This window comes from Daldinia decipiens (genome assembly GCF_022478715.1).
Source record: "Daldinia decipiens strain CBS 113046 unplaced genomic scaffold F4813scaffold_15, whole genome shotgun sequence".
In the NCBI taxonomy this organism is placed as follows: domain Eukaryota; kingdom Fungi; phylum Ascomycota; class Sordariomycetes; order Xylariales; family Hypoxylaceae; genus Daldinia; species Daldinia decipiens.
Genome location: NW_026054558.1, coordinates 528,144 through 538,406, shown reverse-complemented (window position 1 = coordinate 538,406; position 10,263 = coordinate 528,144). Strand labels below are relative to the sequence as shown.

The window sequence follows — 10,263 nt, the reverse complement described above, 5'->3', positions numbered from 1 at the left end:
TCAATGAGAGGAAGACAATGTATCCCGTAGAAAAGCCAATGAACTACCAAGTTGTAGGGATTCGCCCCTCCGACCTCTAACATACGTCAGCGACGCAACAGCCGGAGACTCTCGAGGTATCGGCGGTATCGCGGCCGTGCTTATAGAAAATGATTTAGTTTGATAGTACCCGCAGACCGCTAGGATTCGGAGGAAGGGAAGTCTACAATTGGACTAAAGCATTTGATGTTTAAGACATGGCTTGCTAGACAAGAGATAAAAAATCATGAAAGCAAGTATATCATCTATTAAGATACGGTATCTTACAAACCCGGGACTATGAGGAATTATTTCCCCCTTCCTTTGCTCCGAATGGGCACGATGCCGATCTGATATGCTGTCGTCCATGCCCGGAACTACGGAGTAGATGGGCTACAGTAATACTGGTTTCCCGACATAGCGTATTCCATATTAACGCACGAAAGTAGGACTTTCATTATGCTACCGAAGACCGGGGGGAGCAGAGAGCGTATTATAGGAGTCTACTTTCCATAACCTTGTGCTGTTCAAGGTTATTTCGACAACAATAGACTTGAAAAGGCACTATGGAATGGATTAGCATGATAAGCTTTCGGAGGTAGCTAAGTAGTATAGTGATGGGATAGGGGTAATAGTGAGTATGGTTTAGAGTAAGTCATATTAAACTACAATATAGACAAACGTCTGGGTAGAAATCCTAGAGCTGTTCATTAAGTCTCTAGCAAGTCTACTTGATAGCTACGAATAGGAATATGTCCTAGTATTCACATCGAGGCTACTGCTTAGCGTGGTTATTGTTACATCTACCATGATGACTGGAGAACAGTACAATCTTGTGAGAGTAGTGTTGCCACTCATGAAACCACCCTGTCCGTTACCAAACCTCCTCCCATAACGGGTTGTTCCTGGCCAGTACATTTTTTGCGGCCTCACGATCAGGTGCCATCTTTCCCATCACCATGGCGTCATGTATGGCTAATTTAACTGCCTCCGGCATTTTCCCCGAGCTCCCACAAATGCAGATTATGCAACCCTTCTGGATAAACTCGCAGACCAGTTGCCACTGCTCACGGATACGGTCCTGTACGTAAATCTTCTCCTCTTGATCTCTAGAAAATGCCGTGAGGACTTTCACCCTAAGATCTTCCCATTCGTCTTGGAAGTAGAAGTCGGCATCACGGTTTCGACCGCCAAAAAAGAGGAGGGCATCGCCAGCTTGCGACTCTTCGATACGATCCCAAAGATGGGCACGTACTGGCGCGACACCGGTGCCTGGAGCTATCGCTAATAATGGTCTGCGGGTCCAGCTGGCTTCTAACGTATCATATTCTCTGTGGGTAATTATGATATTCGTTCCAGGGCGCAAGAATTCTAAATAGCGAGAGCAGAGTCCCTGTCGCGTCTTTCGCAGAACCGTCTTGTATTTCACCAATGCTACTAGAAGTTCGACTCGGGTAATCTCTGGGTTTTCTTCGCTCTTAAGAAGTTGGCCGCCGCTCGCAACACTGTACTCTCGGCCTCGCATGACGGGGAAAATAGATGGAAGATGTTGGTAGGGAATCTTGACTGATGGGAAGTCTTGGAGAACCTCCAGAATAGATCGTCGAGGTCGAGAGGTATAGTCGTAGAATTCGTCCGAGAGGCCAGGGTTGGCAAATTCCCGCAGGCGCTCTTGGTGCATAGGGTCATCTGTATAGAAAGCAATATCTTGGAAGAATACGCGCTTCGGAATAGCAGTTATGTCGTAGTTATGAAGAAGAAGCTCGCGTAGGGTGGAATGAGGAAGAGGGTAGCAATTCTTAGGCTTCGAATAAAGCACATCTTGCTGCCTTGCGCGATGCTCAAACGGTATATCAGCAACGTCGTTCCAGTCCATGAGATCAATCAATGTCTGTACATCTGCCGGGAAATTCTTGGGATAAATGAGGACTGCATCACCCGGAACGTAGCTGAAGAGCTCTCTATCCCCTCTCCTGTTAGAATTTGGCTGTGTAGGTACTTCGAGAACTATATGACGGACATCCTGCCAGTGACTGGTAGGAGTGACGCGACGGTTCTCACGCAAATGGGCGAGCCAGCCTCTCGGTATCGGAAGAAGATCTGAGGGAGGGGGAGCGTCCTTGCAACTGCTCGGGTCATCTAGGAGGTATTTAGATGGGTGGTCTCTTAGAACATTCGGTCGGTCTAGAATATCTATCCCGCCCTGTATTTGCTTGGCTGTCTGTTCTGATAGACGTGCCGGATAGCTGTTGCTATTGATAGACATCCTTTCTGCACGCAGAGCCTGCTCTAATCGCTCCGGGTCAGGTGTGTCGGCATGACTAAAAAGTGCAGCTTTTTCGTCGAGAGTCTGTCTAGGATGCGTAAAATGATGATCTCCATTTGATGATTTGACAATAGGAGATGTTGATTTTGCACCGTTTGAATTTCCAGCTTGGTGCCCATCACGATCAGGCATCAGCTCATCCGAGAGATCCATCACGGGCGCTAGCTCTAATGTGAACTTGGGAGGAAGTTGCACATCCAGGGGTATAGGTGATAGACCGTCAGGTAACGGATACTCCTTCAGAAGATGACTACGAAGGCTTAGGGACCAAGATAAGAAAGTACCGTCGATGCTGTGAGAAAGGATTAGTTTAATATAGTAACTGAGATAAGGGAAGCAAAAAGTCAAAGAATGAAATGGAGCGAAAAAGAGAGCGAAAGAGAGAGAAAGCTGCTTACCCGTCTTGGTGACGTTCGTCAGCCTCGCCACGTGGGAAGAATTCGGTCGCACCGAGTTGTTCAAGGCGTTTGTGAAGTTTCCTAACTGCCCAGTTGTACCTGAATAAAGCAGATTTAAGAAGATTAGTCGGTGATGATGTAATTGAGAAGGAGGGTCAGGAAGGGTCAGGAAGGGTCAGGAAGGGTTAGGAAGGATTAGGGGCATTGCATACTTGGAGTATGAACTATCGCCGAGACCAAAAGTGGTGAAGTTAAGTAGCTGCAGGCACTTTGGAGGAAGTCGTTTGCGGAGGAGACTCTTCCAAAACTTGCGAGCGTTCTTAGGTACTTCGCCTTGGCCGGTGGTAGAAATGACGAATATGATTAGAGGGTATTGTAGTAATGCATTCTAAACGAGATAGATCTGGTTACTATGTGTGTTGTCGGTTTTTTTTTTGTTTTGCTGTCGACACTTGTATACATAGATACAGCACGGCAATGCACGATAAATGGCACGAGAGCGTGGCCATACAGTTACAAGTACGGAATAGACGATAATAGCAAATTATTCGAATTGATAGGTGTTTGTTTTTTTCGGCCTTGGAGCTAGAGGAAGACTTTATTGACCCGTGCGCCCAGTAAAAATACAAAGGAATAAGGTATAAAAGATGAAAGGCAATAATATTTTCAACGGTGACATGGAATACTCACAAGTGTAAATTATAAACGATAAGTCACTAGACTTTGCAATAATGAATGAGATGGATGAATAAGTGAATATCAACTTACAAGTTCAACATCGTTCATTTCACGGACCTGTGTATTAAAGTGCAGCCTTTCTGCAAGCCGTTCAAGGTCACCAGCCAGGTCTTGGCTATTCCCTGTTTCGGAACCATAAAGGATGAGTATATGTCTATTCTCAAGCTTTGCGGCTCCATCCCCACTGGCCGTATATTCATAGTTGAGTTCCGATGCCATGTTGAGCAAGTACAACTTTACCTGCCTTGAGAGATCCAAGGGAAGAATTGCAAGGGTTTGCATTACAAGTTTGGAAAGATGAGATCGATAAGATAAGGATCTTACTCTATTGAGTTCTCTGCCCCTCCCAATCAGGACCCCGCACTTGCTCCTGTATCTGCTACGATGACATTTTAGGTTTACCTAATATAGGTACTTAAGTACCTAGGTATGTACCAGTGGACCTTACGTCCATGTCACCAAGGTACATGCATGTACGTACCCATCCATGCATAATGTATGGAACTACAGGCAGGTACATATTTCCTTCCAGCTGCATCGTTGACGTAGATATATTTTTGAAGTTCTTAATGATAATATATTCTATATTATGGGTGTATACGGATCAAGACGAATATTTGTCTACATCTTTATCTTGGTCCCATAAATATTAGTGTAATCCGTGGAGGGGAACAACCCCTTTTCGGTCTATCCATCGATATAGTAATACAGGTTTGATGTGTAAAAAGACCAGCTCAAACTGCGGTGAACACGTTTTGACTCCACAATATCGAGCTCGATGATGGCTAGGCTAGGCACCATGCATTCGCCGTTGTTCAATACATACTGTCCAAGCCACTGAGGTGGCCTTGTGGAGTTGGCTGGATATGCCGCCGTTCAATTAAGCGCACCACCACGTCGTCGGCTGGGATGGCATGAAATCTACCTACGGCCGCCTTTATTGATTGAGCCGCAACCTTACTACTTACACCGCCTAAGACAGCTTGAATGTCTTCGTCCTTTTCGCCAACAAGTTTTGGCATGGTCCAGTTTTTTTTTCTTACTCCACGGATACTAACGGCGAACTTCCTGGATAGTACTTTGCTACAAGCGGTGTGCGTGACTTTGGGTTGGAATTGGGTTTCTTATTTCTTATAGACTATACCGCTTCCAAAAATGGATAGGTGACTACCCAGTTAGGTGGTGGTTGAAAGATTAGATAAAAATATAGTCATATAATTCCTCTGATCGAAACATGGAATATGTATGAAGTTGTGATATTTTTTGGCCTTGTCTAAGTGGATGATATTCCGAGAGCTATTACCTACCCAAGACATGCTTTTTCTAAGCTTGCTTATCGTCTACCTTGCTCAGTAACACAAAGTAGAAGGACATTAGGGGTCCCGTTGTACGACATGATGCCCCTGGAACACAACATGGGAATTAGACTAAATTTTCGGGCCGCCCTGCATGGCGTCTTTTAAGTTCCCGAGACAGCCACCAGGCTTCTATATCCACTGTGGTATTCCTTTTGAAATCACACAAAAATTAGTAGGTCTAATATAGATATATGAAAAGAATAACTCGGCCAAGGAGACCAGGATCGAGTTTTGCTTATCATATATATTAGTTAGTAGGCTGTTATTTAGGAATAAAATTCCGTGTTCAGAAATATAAAAAACTGAATAGAACTTGCAATAAGCTTTAAGCATAGTAATTTACTTTTTTTCATTGCCCGATTCTTTAATGTTAGTATATGCCGGTTCAGGTGGATATTATAATTATTTTGCTAGTGATTTGTTTTAAAGACCTAAGCTGTAAGTAGGAAAGAATCCGACGATGTTTTTTTTTCTTCTTCATCCTCCCCGCTTTCAATTTAATTATCTATTATTATTCTATATATTTTCGTATATTGTACAGGCGAATGAGAGTTTCCTCCAGAGCCGAACTATGATCTCATTGGAACCCCCTTTCTCTGCATGTAATTACCATCTATCAACTATTTAGATGTTTAGGTCTATTTAATTATAAGACAATAGTACAGACTAAATGGGTTTCCCTTAAGGCCAGCGCTTTAGGGTACAAAGGCAATTGTGCTTCACCTCTAAAACGCTTTGTGAGGTTGTGCTTACGAATATCTAAGACTTAGAAGTTCAACTCTAAACATTGAAAACTATAACAGATTTAAAAGGTTATTAGTCAGCAAGTTCGTAAGGGTGCATGAATGGTTTAAGTGATAGAGACTTTATGGTCACTACATAGAAATCGAGTCCTTTTCTTGCGTGACGTGCATGCTTTTAATTGGATGGGAAAACTTTCTTTAGGAACAGAGGAGAATCTAAATCATCTCGTACATGTAAGGCACAACTACCCCGTAGTTTACATAATAGATAGTTATATTGGTGGGTATTTACGCCAAGTTATAAGTGGCTGCTATGCAATCTCTCTAAACATTCCATTCGTCACGTGCGACTAATGCGGTAGGAATGCAGGTGTCAAGGAAACCCAATATTGATACATCACATTCGATTTATATTAATAGGTAAATCGCCGAACAAAGGACCAAAAGACAATTTTGACTCGATCGCGCTTCAGGAACATGACAGCAAGGAGCTGCAAAGTAACGTTGATATGACCTTTTAGCTGTCTGCATTCTTGCACTCTTGCATTCTGGGAGCCGGCATTGTGGTTAGGGCTACCGATTTGGCTGTACTTTCATGCACGCAACAGCGAGTAAGCTACCTTACCCAGCCGAAAATACCGGGCAAAAGCCATGTGGACTAAATTTGTTTGCCAATTGCGTAGTGCACCTCACCTAAAATCGTCAGTTGGCCGGAAGAGTCATACACTACACCGACATAAGGCTTTACCGACCTGTTTGCTATGGAATATGGAAAGGAGAGGATATTAAGCTTAAATGCGGGAGTCTCATTTTTCTGGAAAATGTACGGGTATAAAACCAGAGACCTTTTTACTCATGCTGGGAATTTTAACCCCGTCTGTGATAATACAGGTATTAAGATTCCGTTTCTTGAAGCAACCGTAAAGGGGTAAAAGGGGGGTTGTTTTTTTCTTTTCGATTTGTAGGTGAAGAAAGGTGTCTATTAAGCGAGAAGAAGAGGGGTGTACCTACAATAACCCCTGCTGGGTTCGCATTGTCCGCATTGAGTGGCTCGATCGTTAAAACCCCAGAAACCAGGTTCTTTCAGAACTTCCAGAAGATTGGCCGACTTGTGATTTGACTTAATCGTACCCAGGTTCGCATGTGGAAAGAAATATTCCGACAATGAGAACGTGGTTCCTTTTAATAACATGTCATATTGTCTTTGGTTGCGAGTTAGGTACCCGAGTTCAGTAGAACAAAGCTGGAGATGCACCAAGGAGGCATCTAAATGGCGTAATTTGCTGTTTTCAATGCGCCCCCCGAGTTTTCGATAAATCCAATTTCGACATTTCAAGCATGTTGCCGAACTGATGTTAGTTAATAGTCTAACCTACATGTTACCTTAAACATCCACGCCCGGCATTCTTTCTGCACCAAAGCGTAGTAATTCAAAACGTGTGAAGGAATTACACACGCTAAGTACCTACCTTATTAATGCAACCTAAAGAGCTATCCGTGTCCTTCCATCCTAACTTCTCGGAAAACTCGAGCTTAATGACAGTTGTACCTTAATCCTTTTCAAGTGCGCAAAGAAGGTACCATCCTCCGGTGTCACCGACTTGGGAGATTTCGGTGTTAGTACGATTGAATATACATACATGTACCCATCCAACGCGGCAAATGCACATAGGTACCTACCTTATTACGTAGACATGTCAAGAAATCGATAATTGTTTTCTCTTCTATTATAATCCTCAGAGGTTTACATGAAAGAATTTAGGACAACAGTGACTTGCTAGAACAGGCAAGCTTATTTGCATAGTAATGTTTCTTTCAAACTTGCATCTACGCATCTACAAGCTCAGTAGTATTCCTTACCTTCCCTTACATGTATCTCTCTCCATGTGTTACTTGCCTCTGCTGTGCCTTAGGTAACTGTTCATTATCATCTTGTCCTTCTATTAATCCTCTAGCTTCTAACCATGTCGTTGCAAGATTGTTGACTGAGTCATTCCCTTTACATATAATATACCTTAGGTACTTAAGGCTAGATACAATTTGCTTCAGGCCGATGCGGCTCTCTTTAGCGCAAGCCTCTCTTTAATTATAATATTAGGTACATAGGTACCCAGGTAGTCACTGATGATTCAGGCACTCCGAGTTAAAATCTACAGCGAAGCTTCCGTCAGTAGATATAAGATACCTATAAGTAGGTCACCACAGAACAGGCAGGCAAGTACGTACCTAGGTAGGTACTTACTCTAAGTCTGTACAAGCGCATGCGCCCCCCTTTCTATAATTGGCCCGTAGATTCCTGTCAAGCGCAGCCATATTCACTTACCCCACGCCTGCCGTAAGTTTAACTTTGGCGTGACCCACACAAGAAACAACAACCCTTAAAAAATTCTGGCCGCGTCCAAACATCTGGTCTCTCCCATTTCTTCTTCACACCTCTCAATTCCATCAATCTCAAGCTCGTTGTGTCACAACTCACCGATTCCCAACTCTTTCAATCTTCTCTAGGGCACGTAGCCACCCTATTCCTCCCCCGAAATTGTTCAAGAGTTCAATACTGAACCCGAACCCGAACGTCCATTCAACGTCTATCATCGCCTCCTGTCAAGATAATCAACCTACCTTCAACTAATCTCCCAACCAGAAACCATCATTCACAATGGCTACCACTGTGGAGAAAGTTGCTGACGCTGCCGTCAACGACGTTACCAATGCTCTGAGCAATACCTCTCTCGCTGGCAAGGACGAGAACAAGGATGCCGTCCATGCTAGTGCCGCCGAGGGCCGCCGATTGTACATCGGCAACCTCGCATATGCGACAACTGAGGGGGAGTTGAAAGAATTCTTCAAGGGTTACCTTGTGTAAGTCTATCTGCTGATTTCATTCTTACAACATATGGAATTGTTTCCCTAGTTTGTGGTGAACTATCTACCTGTTAACCCATATTTCCCTTGGATTCCCTTGTGGTATATAAAGGCCTACACATACGTCCAGCTTCTACTACATAATCCCTTTTATTTATAGGGGCTTGACAATAAGCGGATGTTTACGGTTGTATTATCACAAATGGAGGGTTTGCCACAAGGCAGACCTTGAATAATCTCGCTATTATCAAGTAAGCTTGTTGAAATTCCGACTAATTTTTATCGCTTAGTGAATCTGTCTCGATTCCGAAGAATCCTCGTACCGACCGTCCCGTTGGCTATGCCTTCGTGGATCTATCTACCCCTACCGAGGCCGATCGTGCCATTGCTGAACTCTCCGGTAAGGAGATTCTCGAGCGCAAGGTCTCCGTCCAACTTGCACGCACTCCCCAGCCGGCTGGCGAGAAGGCCGATGGAGCTACCAACGGCGAGGCTGGTGCCGAAGGCTCTCGGCGCCGATCCTCTGGTCGTGGCCGCGGTCGCGGCCGTGGTCGTGCTGGTCGCGCTGGTCGTGGCGGCCGAACTGTAAGTCTTTGCTTTAATCCCCACGCATTTCAACGGCTGCTAATAATATTTAGGAGGGTGGAAAAGACGATGCCCCTACTGAGGCTGGCGCGAATGCTACCACCGCTGCCGATTCTGAGGTTTTGCCTTTGACCGACATCACCAACAAGGCGGATGCTGACAAAGACAAGTCTGCGAAGAAGGGCCCTGCTCGTGAGCGTCGTGAGCGCGGACCGCCTGCTGACGGTATCCCCTCCAAGAACAAGGTTATGGTCGCTAACCTACCCTATGACCTGACCGAGGAGAAGGCAAGTCGTCATTTTGCTGGTGGTAAACTCGGCACCTGCTAACTTTTCAACAGCTTAAGGAACTCTTCAATGATTACCAGCCCTCCTCCGCTAAGATTGCCCTTCGCCCTATCCCCCGATTCATGATCAAGAAGCTCCAGGCTCGCGGCGAGCCCCGCAAGGGTCGTGGTTTTGGTTTCGTCACCCTAGCTTCTGAAGAGCTTCAGCAGAAGGCTGTCGCCGAGATGAACGGCAAGGAGATCGAAGGTCGCGAGATTGCCGTCAAGGTCGCTATTGACAGCCCCGACAAGACGGACGAGGAGGCGAATATTCCTCAGGAGAACGAGGCCAATGGCCAAGAGGAGGCCCCTGCTGCTACTGCTTAGATTATCTAAGCATTTTTCCGACGGCGCATGTTTAATTCTCAACGGAAGATGAATCCAGACAACCATGTCTTATTTACGGATACATTATACAGTAGTTGCGCGTCAGTCGGGTTTTATGAGGGATGGCAAGTTTCTTGATTTCACCATAGATACGAAACCCCACAGAACAGCAGTAATATGGCCTCGGACATCGTCAGCAGCGACTACCTCATTCTGTATTCGCATTTCTGGCGAAGGTCTGTGTCATGATGCTGCAGTTTTGATACATCTTAATTTTCACGAATGACTTTGACAACCACCTCTCGAGCATTTTCACGGGTTGTACACTAGGTGGACAACGGAGCAGGGGGGTCACGGTGGACTCGGAAAAGTTCTCGCGAGCAAAGAATAGATATGATTGATAACGGATTGATGCATTATGATCTGTCATTAGTGAGATGCGTGATTTGGAATTTTATTGTTTTTAATTTGTTGTGACTTGAATCAGAGACTCTATAACGTCGCGTAGTGGTAGACATGAAGGTTACCTAAAATACCTATGTAGAGGATTAGTACGGATTAGTGGTTGCGAATGTACCTAAGG

General features: G+C 44.8%; 3 protein-coding genes across 3 annotated transcripts; 1 reads left to right on the top strand and 2 right to left on the bottom strand.

Annotated features, from left to right (window-relative positions):
* Positions 1–502: 502 nt before the first annotated feature.
* Positions 503–3,721, bottom strand: F4813DRAFT_358621 (riboflavin synthase domain-like protein). Its single transcript, XM_049243260.1, has 4 exons — positions 3,511–3,721; positions 2,955–3,130; positions 2,743–2,841; positions 503–2,636 (listed from the first exon to the last, which is right to left on the bottom strand). The coding sequence occupies exons 1-4, from the start codon at positions 3,697–3,699 to the stop codon at positions 893–895; spliced, it is 2,208 nt and encodes a 735-aa protein (XP_049099943.1). The 5' UTR covers positions 3,700–3,721; the 3' UTR covers positions 503–892.
* Positions 3,722–4,191: 470 nt separating this feature from the next.
* Positions 4,192–4,666, bottom strand: F4813DRAFT_358619 (uncharacterized protein). Its single transcript, XM_049243259.1, has one exon. It carries the CDS (start codon positions 4,500–4,502, stop codon positions 4,296–4,298), a length of 207 nt encoding a protein of 68 aa, XP_049099942.1. The 5' UTR covers positions 4,503–4,666; the 3' UTR covers positions 4,192–4,295.
* Positions 4,667–7,919: 3,253 nt separating this feature from the next.
* On the top strand, positions 7,920–10,194 carry F4813DRAFT_358615 (RNA-binding domain-containing protein). Its single transcript, XM_049243258.1, has 4 exons — positions 7,920–8,440; positions 8,734–9,028; positions 9,082–9,315; positions 9,369–10,194. Exons 1-4 carry the CDS (start codon positions 8,238–8,240, stop codon positions 9,678–9,680), a joined length of 1,044 nt encoding a protein of 347 aa, XP_049099941.1. The 5' UTR covers positions 7,920–8,237; the 3' UTR covers positions 9,681–10,194.
* The last annotated feature ends 69 nt before the right edge of the window (positions 10,195–10,263 follow it).